The sequence below is a fragment of the Python bivittatus genome, unplaced genomic scaffold, assembly GCF_059951505.1.
Source record: "Python bivittatus isolate LINGU-HERP-01145 unplaced genomic scaffold, Pbiv_v1 ctg000610_np1212, whole genome shotgun sequence".
Lineage (NCBI taxonomy): Eukaryota > Metazoa > Chordata > Lepidosauria > Squamata > Pythonidae > Python > Python bivittatus.
Window position 1 is genome coordinate 59874901 of NW_028277088.1, and position 16979 is coordinate 59891879.

Sequence of the window (16979 nt, forward strand, 5' to 3'; positions counted from 1 at the left end):
GTTCTCACCTCTCTTTTCAGTGATACATCTATATTTTGGGGGGATTTTCGTAATGGCAACATGCAGAACACGTTTGGAGGCTAGAAGAACCTCTATGGAGCAGCCAATCGAAAAGGAAGATAAAGAAAGAGAAGATAAACCAATTTCTGCTAATCTATTTAAATTGATGATCAATAAATTGAGAGCCAAACTGACTTAGTCACTAGATGTTAAATTGGATGCCAAATTTTCAAATTTTGAAAAAAAGATTGAACAAAGAATGGATAAGATAGTTTTGTAAAACAAGTGATTGTAGATATGAAACAGATGTCAGAAGAAATAAAACAAATGACAGGATGGAAATCTTAGAGAATAAATCAACAATTAGAAATTCAGAATTTGAAAGAGGGATGGATAATTTGGCATGGAACTGAGAGAGAAAGAGTTCTGCCTGCGATTTAGAGCCATTCTGGAATCACCAAAGGAAGATATTAAAAGAAAGTTGACTCAGGCATTCGCGGAATTCTTAGATTGGGAAGAAGAAGAGTTGTTATACGTAAAAGCTTGTTATCCATAAGTCAATTTGATATGCACATTTGAAAGACTGAATGGAATAACTTAATTCGATTTAGGACCACCAACTCCAGGATGACTCTGGAAATAATGAAGTTGAAATCCTCATTTTGTCTAAAGAGCAGAAACTCTGCTTAACATCCTTAACATCTGCATCAAACATTTCAATAGATCTTAGACATAGCTTATTCAACAAAAATAATATTTCAGGCTTACTGGACTTATTCAGGACTTATTCAGACCTAGTGTGTTTGTACAGAAAGGAACAAATAAATCATTGTGTTGTTGGAAATGTAATAATAACAGTTCATTAAAATGTATGTTTTGCAATGTCCTACAATTGTTTTATTATGTCATTGAACACTTTAATTTGACAGGGTTTAATATTTTTGGACATCCATATTCTTTTGAAACACAGGCCTATTACATGGAATTGATTGGTAGATAATGGAAATGGATTCTCCACACATTTCTTATTGCTAAGAGATTTATCCTTAAACATTGGAAAATATAAATTTATGGCCCATCAGTTCTGTGGATTGGTGTTACTTGTAACTTACAAAGAATACTGACAGATGTAATTTATATGTTTATGATTATAAGATAATATGGTTATATTTATTGAAACTTTATATATATGTATGAGAAACCCTAATATATATGTCATTTTTTTCTTTTTTTTCTGTTTAGTTTAAGAAGAAAGAAAAAAATTGTTTTAAAAAAAGGAATCAATTCAGAGCAAAATAGTAAAGGTTTTAGAAGCCAAGTCCTATGAGGAATGGTTAAAAAATCTTAGTATGTTTAGCCTACAGAAAAGACAACTGAGGATAAATATGAGAGCAGTCTTCAAATATCTGAAGGCCTCTCACACAGAAAATCGAGTGGATTTACTCTCTGTTGCTCCAGAGGGCAGGACCAGAACCAATGGGTTAAAACTACAAAGAAGCAGGTTCAGAATAGGCATTAGAATTGCTTCCTGACTGTACAAGCTGTCAGCAAGTAGAACAGGCTGCCGTATGAAGCAGTGAGGTTTCTTTCACTGGAGCTTTTTAAACAGATACTGCATGGTCGTCTCTCAGAGATGTGCTACTGAATCCTATGCCAAGCATGGGATTGGATTAAATGATCTCTAAGATTCCTTCCAACCCTATGACTCTATGAAATCATTCAATACTAAATAAAGTAAATACTGACTGCTCACTGGGTGGAAGCACTAATAATAAAATAAGGCTTAAATATTTTGGACACATAATGAGAATGCAAGAGTCAGTGGAGAACTGATGCATGGAAAAAGAGACCAACAGGAATGATGTCCATTGAGTCATGAAGAGCTGGAACCAACTGAACAAAACCAACAACAATAAATCAATTTCCTGTTATGATATCTTGACCTCTTCTTCTCTTGGAATTTTAAATTGCTCTTTTGAGAATGCTTTTGTATTTCATCTCTACATTGCTGTTATTGCTCTTTGGATTCCTATTTCTTTGACTTTGGTAGGCTTCTTTCATTTATGTCTTCATTTCCTGATTTTACCTGGTGTGTTCTTGAGATATTTTGGCTTTGATTCCAGACTTGTTAAAGATTATAACATACAGATTTTCCCCCAATCCTGCAAATTTCCACAGACTTTCAACTTCAAGTAAAACAGTGTGTTTCTTTGAACATCACGAGTTTATTTTTTGAGAAATGATCTGTATCTTTGTGTGTGTGTGTGCGCGCGCATGCGCACGCACACATATTTGGAGGAACAAATATGTTACCTCAATTTGGAGATTCAGACCACCATCTCTGCTTTGCATTCAGCATTTGGCCTGACTTCATCAGTTTGTCTCTAGTGAAACAAGCGTGAAGGAGAAAATTTCAAAAGAGCTGGTTGTGCTTTGCAATCTCTGCCTTTTATGTAGAATCTTGAACAAATTTTCTTTTGACATGAACAATTTGTCTTATGGAAGTGGTGGTATTTTATCATTTGCTGGGCCCTCGGTTTTGTGAACAAGAAAGCTCTTTTTATTACTACTACTGATAGGAGTTTCAGTAGCATTCTCAAAATTCCAAATTGGTTCACTTCATAAAAAAAAAAGTTGGACACTGTTTAAATATTAACAAATGAATAAAATAAAAATATATTTCTTATCAAAAGCTTGAAGGAACTGAAACAAAGAGGGATATGTACTAACCTACACAAGGAAGTATTTGCTTTTGAACAGCAGTGCAACTTAGCACTATCCAGAACTGTTGAAGGTGGTGGATGCAGTGTCACTCCAGGATGAACAGATCTTGAGCTCTCCAAGAAACATTGCCAAAGAGGATCCTGTGGAAGAGGCATTGTTTTACAGCTTTCAATAAGTCCATCCACAATTTCATGTTCTGTTTTCATTGACATCAGTATCCTTTTACAAGCTGTTTGGCAAACATAATCTTCTGCTCTATCACAGCAGTATAAACCTACATAAGAAAGAAAACAAATATTGTTAGTTGTCACCTCTCTGCATTTACAGACTTCTAGTCTAGAATGTAAGCATGAGCAGTCATATCTTTCTCCTCTATTGTTTACTATCTTCTTAAACTGCATTAAATCCTTGTTATAGGATTAATACTTCATTAATCTGGCAAACTGAATTGTTTGTGCTTCAGTATTTTCAGTACCTTGCTTTCAATATATCTGTTCAAGCAACAAAGCATCAGCTTTACTACTTCTTCTGAACAGAAGGAATCTCTATTGTCTTTACTGACTTTTTTTTCTCTCAAGTACACTCTGAAGCCTACTGAGGAGTCTATTTCATGTCTTCAGTCGGCTATTGCTTGAAACAGACAGAAAATGAGACTGACAAACTTCAAGATTGGGTGCAGGCATTAGAGACTGCAATGCCGGCAAACCATGAAGTTTTGTGTTCCAGAATCACTGCTGTGGATTTCAAGTATAAAGGAAAATTTTTCAGATAATGCCTTCCTGAAATTCACAAGGTTCTTGCTTCTTGAGTTTGCCAGCTAAGTCAGGCTTAACTGAATCTTCAATTCTGAAGACTTCTTTAAAAGATGTCATTGTCTATTAAAGAGAGGGGATGTGGCTTTCCAAAATTTGCATTTCTATTAGCTAGTACCAATTTTTGGATGACTTCCCTTAGTGGAAACTCTCCTTCATATGCCCCTCTAGAAAACTCATACATTACACCTTTACTTTGTTGGACTGTTTCTGGATCAAAATACAACAGATTTCAAACAGTTATTCTTACTGTTACAGCCATTCAAAGATCGTGGAACATACAGTATTTTTAGAAAAAGGCATTTTGAACCTTTTTCTCATACTCAGTTCATGCAATGGGATAATCCATATCTCAGAATTAATTTTAAAAAATGATCACATAGAAAAGGTGGGTGGAAGATGAGATTTATCTTGGATTGATAAATAGATGTATTTTTATTGTTTTCTGCTGTAAAGGACAAATATTATCTGCCTAATATGGCTCAGTAATGGTATTTTCAACTACATCTACTAATACCCCAATTTGGACATGCAACATTTTCAGACTCAGAAATATTAATCTACTACAAGTAATTATTAAAAAAGCTTAGAATTATTCTTTTTTATCATGGTTGTTAAGCAAATCATGTGGTCGTTAAGCGAATTCCAGCAAAAAAGTCCACTGGGCAAGCTGGATCCACTTAATGACTTTGTGATTCTCTTAACCACGATTCGCTTAGCGACTGCAGTGATTCACTTAATGACCATTGTAAAAATGGTAGTAAAATCAGGTCTGGTCATGTGGTGACTTGCTTAATGGCTGCCCTGCTTAACAACCAGTATTCTGGTCCCTATTGTGGTCGTTAAGCAAGGACTGCCTGTAAATTGTCATGTTCTTGGATACGCAGTGAGATTAATGCTTCATTTCAACATGATTCTTCCTTTTGAAAAGGAAGTTATTACATATATTAATTTAACTGTGAGAGTTAATATTCTCAGATGTTCCTATTATTTTGAACTTTATTCTTATTGCATGGAAACTGATATCTGGACAAAGAAAATGAATTCTCTATGCCCTATTTATAAATAAAGTAGTTGTTCTGCTCCTTTCCCAGCGGACAGTTCCAGTTTGCGGGGGGATGAGAGGTTGACCTGATGGTCTCTGATATTTGGAGTGCCACATGAGCTGGTCCTCTCTACCTTGCTTTTAAGCATCCACGTGAAGCCACTGAGTGAAGTTATATGATAGTTTGGAGTGCAGTATCATCAATCTACTGATAATACCCAACCTTATATCACCACCCTACACCAGAGTAGAGATACTGTTGACATCCTATCCCAGTACCTAAGGTTGAGAGAACAGACTCGTGTTGGAGGCAAGTAAAACAGAGTTACAAGGGTCCTCTGATGATGCTAGTATTGTCTCTGGATGGACAAGTTCATGATTTGGTGTTCATTCTAGACCTACAGCTGCTGCTAGAACAGCAAGGAATGGCTATGGCTAGAGGAGCCTTCACCCAGCTGGAGCTAGTATGCCAACTGCAGCCCTACCTGATGCTGGAGGAGATGGCTACAGTAACTCATGCCCTCATTTCCACCTGGCTGGCTTACCGCAACCAGTCCAGAACATGCATACTTATCAACTCCCAGTGATGGGAGCATGTAACACCAATTTTGCAGGTTTCCCTGATACAGTTTAAGGTGCTGGTGTTGACCTATAAAGCACTTCATGGACTTGCTTGCCCAATCTATTAGGTCTTATATGAAACAGCTGCTGGTAGCTCTGCACTCCTAGGAGTTAAGGAGAGTGCTGCTCTTCTGTGGCAGCACCATTGCTCTGGAGTGGCCTCCACTTGACATCAGATTCACTTCCTCCCTGCTGGTTTTCAGGAAATTATTGGAAACCCAATTATTTCAGAGGGCATTATCTTGATTTAAAGCATTACATTATTCCTTTTTTAATTATTTTTTCTTGGTGTTCCTTCGGGGGGGGGGTATGACTGCATTCTCATGCATGTTTTAATTGCTGTCATTCTGATTCCTTGCAAACCACTGAGGGTCTTTTGATTGCAGCAGGGTAGAAATGTAATAAATGAACTTATTCTATAGCACTGGAAGGATAAACATATGGCCCCAACTACTCAACAATCTGTATTCAATTAATAAAAAGCAAAATTAAAACACTGAATATTTCTTTGGATTTATACAGTTTGATCAAATCATGAAATTAACATTATTATAAAATAAATAAATAAGAATTGGAAATTGCTCTTTAAAAATCAGTCTACCTCAGGAATACCTCTATTGATTAACAATGGTTCCTCATGTATTAGGCAGGAGTTTTTCCTAACCTAGCTGAAGATAACTTAAGAGTTGTGCATGCATAGCATGTCCTCTATTAAAAGATCTATGGGTTTTCCCTGTAGAATAATCAGAATATTTGTTTTCCTTAATTTTAGAATACAGAATTGTGCAGGGGTTTTTTTTAATTATCCAATAAATGAATTAACAATGCCTAATCTGCAGAAACCTCTTTGTGTTATTTCTATGCATTAGTTGATCAGATTATTGTACGTCAAATTTACTTTGTCTCATACTTACTATCTGTTGAATTTCTCATTGGATATGACTGTGTATAGTTATTCACACAATTCACTAACAGTGGACTCACAGAGACACAGTAACTTTCAAGAGTTTTTATCTGGGAAGGGCCTGGTGAAGTATCTGTTCGAAAGATTGCTTGACAGTATTCCCAGCAATTTGTTTGATGGCCAGCGTAACTGCAACAAACTGATCCCACTAAGGGGAAAAAAGAGATTTCATAATTAAAAATTATATTTATCTTTGCTGATCAACATAAATATACTATATTGTTCAGAATCTTAGGCACTAACATTGCTCCTACCACTATATAGCAATATTTGGCCAAAAAGTTCCACATTTTGAAACTAAAATATATTGAGATGCAGAAAAAAGAGCACTAAAGTTTAGAGCAAATGCAATCTAATCTGCTTGACAGTCAGCTTGACCAATGTGAAATAGATGTTATATTTTCTTGAAAAATTATTTTAAAAGGTAAAATGAAACCAAGTGGAGAATAAAATGTCAAAATTCAGTCTGTTCGGAAATAAGATACTTACTTTCATTTCTGTTAATACAACTAAAAAGGGTGTTCTAAAAATAAAAACAAAAAGCATAATCAACAGCTACTAGTGAAAAAATTAATGGTAGATATGCTAAATATTTTCCTGATAAACAATATAATTCAAATAAATTGAAATATATTTATTGCCAGAATATTATACAATAACCATGGAAGTCTCCCTCAAAATTTCATTTCCCAAAGCTAAGGAAATATTTTGATACCCTTGAATTAATGAATCAATCATAAGTCAATAATGCAAGAAGAAAACAAGAGTAACAGCTGGACTTGAGTGCATCAGATGAAAATTGGACACAATTTTCAATAACAAAAATAAAAAAGCATTAAGACTTTATTGTTGACTGCAAACAGTAGCCTAAAGTGCCAAACTGAGTATAAGCCTTTCTGAATTTTATTACCTTTCCATTTGTTTCCTTCATACATTTAAAAGTATCTTGGTTCAAATATTAGCAGCCATACTTTTGCATACTAGAATTTATAAGTACTGATGAAGAACTCTGAATAGATAATTAGAATGTGACTAAAATCTTTCCTATTTCTTGAATAGTCATTCTTTTTTTTTCCTTCTGCTCTTTACCAAATGGCTTGAAAACAGTCAGGAGATAAGAAGCAAATTGCAATATTTCATCATCTGCTGAAGTTTAGAAAACATGACTACTATTTAGATACAGTGGTACCTCTAGTTACGAACACCCCTACTTACGAATTTTTCGAGATATGACCAGCTCTGCCCCCAAAAATTTACCTCAACTTGCGAACTCGCCTCGAACCGGATCCATGGCCATTTTCTGCCCGTTCCACGTGGTCCACGGCCATTTTTCCACCCATGCCACGTGGTCCGCGGCCATTTTCCGCCCATTCCACATGGTCCACGGCCATTTTTCCCCCGTTCCACGTGGTCCGCGGCCATTTTCCGCCCGACACGTGGTCCGCAGCCATTTTTCCACCCCTGACACGTGGTCCGTGGCCATTTTTCCACCCGACACGTGGTCCACGGCCGTTTTTCCGCCCCTGACGCGTGGTCCGCAGACACCGGAACGGGTTAACGGTAATTACATTGAACCTTATGGGAAAATTTGCCTCGTGTTGCAACCAATTCGAGTTGCAACCAGAGTCACAGAATGGATTAAATTCGTAACTCGAGGTTCCACTGTATTCTGTCTATTCTGATTACTACCTCTATTTACATTTTAGGCGCTTACACAAAGAAAAAAAATAATATAGGAGACTGCTGTTGCTTATTGTCCTTAGTGTCCCAATTCTCCCTGTTCCTCTTCAGGAACCCTTCATTTCAGTGAATAACATATTTTTCATGACTGGTTTGCAGTAAGTGGCTGAATTTAGCATTAAAAGCATTTAGCTACGGACAGTTCAGTGCCTCTAAGAGACAGCTGACAATCAACACTTACCCATAATCTTTATCAATTATTATTTTCAGCTTCATACACTGTACAACAATCTGAAATTCAGCTCTTCATTTGTCCAGAATATAAATTCTAGTAACATTCAAACAAGTAGGCTTAAGTATATTTAATGAGATTTTAGGCTTCCAACAGCTCCCCTTGCAAAGCTTCAAAAGTAGTTTATCATTTGGAATTAGTTTATGTGTTATTTGAGAAGCACAATTAAATTGCTCCAAATGAACACTTTATGATGCCTTCCCAAGAATCATCTTCCTTATATCCAATAATTAATTTTCCTATATGAAAATTTGGGCCAATTCTGAAAGACTCTCCACATCTTTGCTTGATTTCATTTTTCTAAAGATTTGCTCAAAATTCTTATATCCTTAAATTTGATGTATTTTTTTTCCTGTAACTCCACACACATTATCTCCTCATAAAATCACTGATTCCATCTGAAACATTTTTATTTCATAAAACTATTTTAAATACAGAGAAAAAATGTTGATTTTTCAGGTGGTTTTTTTTCCTGATGTATAAACTAGCAGAAATGTTGTAAATTCAGTGGATTAGAAATAACCATTTTGCAAATTCAATGGCTTAATAACAATAATAGTAATAATCCCTTTTTCTTTAGTTCTAATCATTAGTTACAGTATTGTTTTGTTTTGAATGCCATTAATTTCCACTTTACTAGTTTTACTCAGTTATTTCCTGGCATTAATTAGATGTGCTTTGTTTATACTATGTTCTAAGCTTGTGGGAGGTGTTTTAATTTGATTATCAGAATCTTGTGCTATAAGGGACCTAATGGCTGCTTTCCCATTTATTTCTATACTACTCTATGGATACTACCAAAAATATATACCTGAACTCATATTCATAACTATATTTAAAAGTGCACCAATTTTTGGCATTACAAGAAGAAAACATAAAAGAATTAAACAGCAACCACAGCATGCCACTCATTTCTTAAAGAAAAATAAATTTTAAAAATTCAGTCTCTTTCACATCAAAGACTAAATATTACTGCACCCTGTGTATTTTATTTTGAAATATTTTTCTATTAAAGATTAGGAGCTAACAACATGGAGAGATACTGAAATATAGCTTGGAGACCACCATTTCATCCCCAAATCTAGAAGACTGTTCTGGCAGTTTGCCTTGTACTGATTTTATCATGAAACATAAAAACAGATCTAAGATGCATCCATAGCAATGATACATGGAAGAAGGATATAAACATGTAAATACAGGTATATCATGACAAATGTGAAAAAAATTACCAGATAATTAAGCTTATTGTTTTTATATTTGTAAACATTCCTGAAATAACTCTAATTAAGAGAACAGAAAAATAATGAAATGACACATGATAAAATAAATGCAACAAAACTAAAGCGAATAAGAGTTAGGAAAAGAAATTATCATGAGAAACGACCATTACTTCACTCCTATTTTTGAAAACTCTCTTACCTTTCCTTTCCGTTCTCCAACAAATATTGGTGAATCTCCTACAGCAATGCAGAAATCCAGAAAAGAGAAGGAAACACAGCATAACAGAGGAGTGGTATAATACAGTATTAGAAGAGATAAAGCTCTTAAGTTGATGGTTATAGTTCAGAAGTATTCAAAATTATGACCTCCTCAGTAACTAAAAAAACTGTATTTTCAAATGTGTATTTGCAGCAGGAAATTGAGCTATGTATTAATAGCATTTTCAGTTCAATCTATTGGACTTAAATAGCCAGAATGTCATCATGTACACTTAAGTTGTAAGAGTTTGCAAAAAGACAAAAAATCTTTAGGAAAAAATACATTAAGGGATCAAAAGCAGTATCCTGAGTGGTTAAAAAACAATGATGTAACTCTTATGGAAGAAAATTAGGCTAGGGTATAGAATTAAATGCCTGGAATCCTAAAATAGATTCTTCTTGCTACTTTTTACTGCAGTTTCCTCTAGTATAAGGTAAACCAACATTCCTGGAGAATCAGTAAGCCACTGCACTTTCCATATTTAAAAAAAAAAAATCTTGCAGTTGGGAACAACAGAGTACACATGCTGACATGCCATAGTAAACTAAGATTCAGTATAACAGATAGGAAGGGGATCTTGGAGTGATGATACTAAGTCACAATTTTGGCCAGTTTTGGTTTGTTGAACGAGCCAGAAACAAGCCAATGCCAGTCTTGTAGATCAGCAAAGTAATCATAGTTTGTTCCTAATTTTTTCCTTCTTCTATAGCAGCTATTGCCTTGCACCTCTGTGATAACAGAATTACAAAAAAAATCATGTGTCCCTGTTTACATATCATGATCAGCACAGTTGTAATCAAAAACAATGAGTAAGCCAGCAAATACCATGGTTTCTAAATGTGGTTACTGCCCTAAGCAAATCACTGTTTATTTAGATTCCCTTTCATACATCAACTTTATATTAGGACTCAGTACAATGTGGAAATCCAACTACTTTGAAGTCACATAGCTCCAGCCTTTTGTGTAGCCAGAAAGACTATTCTGCAAACTTTTATTTTTTTGCTTTCAATTAACCTTGTTTCGTTATGCTGTTTAGTATGTAATAAATATTATCATAAATTTCAAACAAAACAAACAATTATTTCAAAAGCTACTTTAATCATAATTCCCAGGAATTGTGTTAATGTGCATCATGGTAAACCACAATTTAGTTGTGAAAATATTTTCACTAAATATATATGCATGAACAGTGGTAGGGTGGATGGTTTTATTTTTCTCAGAGCACACCAAATTAACTGTTGAGTCTGATAACAGTACATCTAAAAACGAGCTGTAGGATGGCATATTCCTCTTAAATACAGAAAAGGTAAATAGAAACAATATATTAAGAAATAGTTGTTTTGAAGAAAATAGGCTGGAGACTATTGACTAATGATTTTATTTTGTTAAATGCAATTCTTCCAAAATCAATATTTGATTTAAAATACTAGGCAACAGAAATCCACATACAGATTAATAGAAAGTGAATTCTTTTAAAAGAAAATTTCTTATTGCAATTATTCACCTAATTAAATATATCTGTACTTATTATATATTATTGTACATTATACTAGAAAATAGTACCTTAAGCTAAAAAAAAAAAAAAACTAGCTAGTTTACCAATACCTTTTCTGAATGTCAGACAATCTGCAATGTAAAATTTAAACTTACCAGATATCAGAATTTGATACAAAGACCTAACAGAGATGCACTGCAGAAGATCTGATGCACAGTGTATTGTCCAAGCACAACAAAGGGGGGGGGGGGACACCAGTAAATGTATTTTAACAGACCAAGCTTTCTGGCTTAGCTTAGCATGTCATGTGAAGGCTACCTCTGAATACCACTCCATTATACCCTTGCTATTAGGTATTATTAGATATTAGGTGATAAGTATTATCAGATGGATGTTTGCTGTGGTTAGTAAACACCCTTCATAAAGTTACTCATGAGATGGTTCCCTTTCCTCTTCATATACCTTGAAAAAATATGTAAAAATAGAAAGCATACACCTTATAAAATGTTTCTCAAACTTTCAGATACTGTGGACCACTAACCAAACATTGGAAAAGGTGAGGAATATCAAATTAAGCACACATATCCCTCCCTACATTTGTGTGTTCAAGAGCATGGGAATTCATGGTGAATAAGATAATGACTATGTTTGCATTTGTGAATGCCTTCCTATCCCTTCCTTTTTTCAATAACTTTTTAAACTAACTTTTGTACCAAAATACGTTATCCAAAATTAAGTATTTGTCACTTGAATTATTGTATATATCCCCTGACATAATAATAACTTTAGCATAAACCTGCTGATCAAGAATCTTTATAGAAATCTCCAAATTCTAAGAGGCTAGGTCTAGCCCCATGAAATCCCATTTTTTGGTGTTTATCATTATATTTCTTATTTACTTTTCTTTTTAAGTTTCTGTGAGATCACAGTTCCATTTAACACAGAACATGTGAATTCAATGAGTAACTTCACCCCAGTAAGACAGGACTGAGGTTCAGTGGGGTCTTGCCAGATGACTGTTGGCACATGAAGAAGCAGAGGCTGAAGCAGTGAACAGTTCTGGCCTATGAACAAGGGGAGGCTGCAATGAACCTTCTAATGGATCTGTGTAGATAACACTTAGGACAAAAATTTTTTCTCAGCCTCTCAAAGTTTCAAACAGACAGTGCTAGCACATTCCTCTCAACGTGTATTCCCCATTGTACTCCTGCTCACTCATTTGTAATCCCTTCCTCTCCAATGAATGTAAATACAAATATTAAACAGTTAGTGTGTCCTCCTTTCCAGTTGTCTGTGTCCTCCTTTCCAATTGTCCTGTTCATATATCTGGTAACTATGCCTGGAGCACTATAGCAGAAAGACAAAGAGTAAATCCAACTTAGAGTTCATATTCAGGCCTACACTGTGGTGATAGGGGTTGTGAAACATTATTTCTCTGCCCTTATTGCATTTGCCAGTAGCCACCCAGGAGCCATATTTAGAGTGACCCACTCCCTGTCAGGGGGCTGGGCCTCAGGACCATCTGCAGGGCCCCAGCAAGTAGTATTCATGCTATTTAGTGGATAAAGTTGCTTGAATTCACTCAGAGTTGGACTCCAACTGGGCAGGTCCAAATGAATTGCCCAGGGCATAATCTTGTGAAGTTACCCAGACTGAGTTCAATTCTGTGATTCCCAAGGAAGTAGACAAGGTCATCCAATCTGTAAGTTTGGCCACCTGTTTGTTAGATCCTGTCCTCTCATAAGTTGTTAAGGCAGCTCAGGAGATAACTAAGAGTACAGTCCCTCCAGCCTTGAAGGTAACGGTGGAATGCTCCTCCTGAAGAGGCAATCGCTGGATCTCTCCATCTTGGACAACTATTGGATAGTTCCCAATCTTCCCTTTGTTGGGAAGGTTGTGAAGAAAGTGGTCAGATGGCACTTACAGAGGCTCTTGGAGGAAACAGATTATCTGGACCTGTTTCAGTTGGGCTTCACACTGGGGTATAGTATGGTGACAGCATTGGTTATCCTTGTCAGTAACCTTTGGCAGAGGCAGGATAGGGGTGGTGCAACCATCCTTGTGCTCCTTCATCTCTCAGTGGCTTTCAATACCATTGACCATGATATCCTTCTGGACCAAATGTAGGGGTTGGGAGTGGGAGGCACTATGTTTCAATGGTTCACCTCCTTCCTCAGTGGTTGGTTCCAGTTGGTGTCAGTTGCGGGGGAGAGATCATTTCCTCAGCCCCTTCTTTTTGGGGTACCACAGGATTCTACTCTTTCACTCCTCCTTTTCAACATCTACTTGAAATTGGTACATGAGGTCATCCATCAGTTAGGGGTTTGGTATTATTAATATGCTGTTGATACACCATCTCTACTCCAAGCTGCTCAAGTGAAGCTGTCAAGGTATTGACCCAGTATCTGGAGGCCGCTCAGGTCTGGATGGGGAGGAACAGTCTTTGGCTCAATTCTGACAAGACTGAGTGGCTGTGGTTATTTTGTACCCTTGAGTTGGGAATGTTTCCACCTTTGGTCTTGGATGGGGTTGCACTTCCCCGTTTGAGACTTGTGCACAACTTGGGTATCCTTCTGGACTTGCAGCTACTGCTTGAAGAGCAGGTTGCAGCTAAGGCCAGGACGGCCTTTGCACAGATACATCTTGTGTGCCAGTTGCACCCATTTTTTGACCAGGAGGCCCTGCAGATGGTAACTCATGCCATGATCACCTCATGACTGGACTAATGCAATGCGCTCTATATGGGGCTTCCCTTGAAAACTCTCTGGAAATTACAGCTGGTTCAAAATGCAATGGCATGAGCAGTAATGGACACTTCTCATTGTGCCCATGTGTCACAACTGCTAAGCGAGTTGCATTCGCGACCAGTTGGCTTCAGGTGCAATTCATGGTGCTGGCTGTTATCTTTAAAGCCCTTCATGGCATAGGGCCTGGTTATGTGAGGGACTACCTCTCTCCCATTGTTTCTGCCCGCTACGGTACATTCAGGGAAAGCAGGTGCCCTCCAGGACCCTTCTATTAAATGTTGCCTTCTTGTGAGATCTAGGAAATGTGCCTTGTTGCAGCCCCCACCTCTGGAACAGAGGTATGGGTAGGGCCCACCCTCCTGGGGATCCAAAAAGTCCTTAAAACCTGGCTTTGGTCCCAGGCCTGGGTTTAATGGATTTCAGGGGATTCCTACTGTGCTATGTTTTAGTGGCTGATTTTAGTCCAGGCTGTTTTGTTTTGTTGTTTATGTTTTTAATTGTTTTAAATTTGTATTAGATTTTGTAAGCCATCCAGAGTCTGTTGGAATGGGTGACTACAATAAATTAAATGAAATAAATATATAAAACTGCACTACCATTAAAATAGAATTTTTATAAAATGATGTATTGTTGGTATATGACTCCAGAAAAATTGTCCAGAATGTACAAAGGTACTTCAAATTTATGGTGGAAATTTGGACAACATGAAGGGTCATTTTATCATGCCTGGTGGATTTGTAAAAAAGCCAGAAATTTCTGGGTTCAAATACATATAATGATACAAAGAATTTTAAAGATCAACGCTCAACTGAAACCAGGACTTTTCTTGCTGGGATTAATGGACGGTCAATTAGAAAAGAGCCATGGAAGATTATTTTTATATATGATTACTGCTGCGAGACCATTATATGTGGAAAAATGGAAAGATTCTGAAATACCCACAGCAGGAATGGTTGGTAAAGATGACAGAATCAGCAGAGATGGCAAAATTAACTTGCTTGATTAGAGAAAGATCAACATTTATCAATGATTGGAAATCCCTTATGGACTTTTAGCTAAAAAAAGAGAAAAATGAACTTTTGATTTATGAGTTTGAAAATTAGAAAGGATAGTTTATGGAAAGAAGGAAATTATGATATAACTTTGGAGAGAGAGGGTAAAATATAAATGCATTTATAAATGCTGTCAAAAATACTGGAAGTCACTTCTTTATAATTTTTTTCTTTTTCTTTTCTATTTCTATTTCTATTTCTTTTTCTATTTTCTTTCTTACTTATTCACTATTCTTTATTTTCTTTGTTTCTTTTCTAATATTTGTATTCTTTTTATCTTGTTAAAAAATTCTTCAATAAAAAGTATATATATATAAAAAAACCCTGCACTACCATGATATATACTTCAGTAACACTGCTATGAGTTACAGTGGGGCAAAAAAGTATTTAGTCAGCCACCAATTGTGCAAGTTCTCCCACTTCAAAAGATGAGAGAGGCCTGTAATTTTCATCATAGGCATACCTCAACTATGAGAGACAAAATGAGAAAAAAAATTCAGAAAATCACATTGTCTGATTTTTAAAGAATTTATTTGCAAATCATGGTGGAAAATAAGTATTTGGTCACCTACAAACAAGCAAGATGTCTGGCTCTCACAGACCTGTAACTACTTCTTTAAGAGGCTCCTCTGTCCTCCACTAGTTACCTGTAGTAATGGCACCTGTTTGACCTTGTTATCAGTATAAAAGACACCTGTCCACAACCTCAAACAATCACACTCCAAACTCCACTATGGCCAAGACCAAAGAGCTGTTGAAGGACACAAAAAACAAAATTGTAGACCTGCACCAGGCTGGGAAGACTGAATCTGCAATAGGCAAGCAGCTTGGTGTGAAGAAATCAACTGTGGGAGCAATAATTAGAAAATGGAAGACATACAAGACCACTGATAATCTCCCTTGATCTGGGGCTCCATGCAAGATCTCACCCCGTGGGGTCAAAATGATCACAAGAACGGTGAGCAAAAATCCCAGAACCACACAGGGGGACCTAGTGAATGACCTGCAGAGAGCTGGGACCAAAGTAACAAAGGCTACCATCAGTAGCACACTATGCTGCCAGGGACTCAAATCCTGCAGTGCCAGATGTGTCCCCCTGCTTAAGCCAGTACATGTCTGGGCCCGTCTGAAGTTTGCTAGAGAGCATTTGGATGATCTAGAAAAGGACTGGGAGAATGTCATATGGTCAGATGAAACCAAAGTAGAATGTTTTGGTCTAAACTCAACTTGTCGTGTTTGGAGAAGAGAGAATGCTGAGTTGCATCCAAAGAACACCATACCTACTGTGAAGCATGGGGGTGGAAACATCATGCTTTGGGGCTGTTTTTCTGCAAAGGGACCAGGACGACTGATCCGTGTAAAGGAAAGAATGAATGGGGCCATGTATCGTGAGATTTTGAGTGAATGCCTCCTTCCATCAGCAAGGGCATTGAAGATGAAACGTGGCTGGGTCTTTCAGCATGACAATGATCCCAAACACACTGCCCGGGCAACGAAGGAGTGGCTTCGTAAGAAGCATTTCAAGGTCCTGGAGTGGCCTAGCCAGTCTCCAGATCTCAACCCCATGGAAAACCTTTGGAGGGAGTTGAAAGTCCGTGTTGCCCAGCGACAGCCCCAAAACATCACTGCTCTAGAGGAGATCTGCATGGAGGAATGGGCCAAAATACCAGCAACAGTGTGTGAAAACCTTGTGAAGACTTACAGAAAACGTTTGACCTCTGTCATTGCCAACAAAGGATATATAACAAAGTATTGAGATGAACTTTTGATATTGACCAAATACTTATTTTCCACCATGATTTGCAAATAAATGCTTTAAAAATCAGACAATGTGATTTTCTGGATTCTTTTCCCCATTTTGTCTCTCATAGTTGAGGTATACCTATCATGAAAATTACAGGCCTCTCTCATCTTTTTAAGTGGGAGAACTTGCACAATTGGTGGCTGACTAAATACTTTTTTGCCCCACTGTATAATACAGGTAGTCCTCGTTTAGTGACCATTCAGTTATGACAGTGATCAAAAATTAACTTGGTGATCAATCCTCCCATTTACAACCTTTGCAGGT

At 36.8% G+C, this 16979-nt stretch overlaps 1 protein-coding gene across 4 annotated transcripts in view; it reads right to left on the reverse strand.

The window, feature by feature from the left end:
• Nucleotides 1-16979, reverse strand: part of RECK (reversion inducing cysteine rich protein with kazal motifs) — a 156188-nt gene that overhangs the window by 95067 nt on the left and 44142 nt on the right. For all 4 annotated transcript variants that reach the window (XM_088150155.1, XM_088150154.1, XM_088150153.1 and 1 more), the window contains 3 exons: nucleotides 6656-6689; nucleotides 6117-6314; nucleotides 2731-2998 (listed from right to left, as the gene is read on the reverse strand). In XM_088150155.1, coding sequence (XP_088006281.1) covers nucleotides 2731-2998; nucleotides 6117-6314; nucleotides 6656-6689 — 500 coding nt within the window. The remainder of the gene's footprint in view (nucleotides 1-2730; nucleotides 2999-6116; nucleotides 6315-6655; nucleotides 6690-16979) is intronic.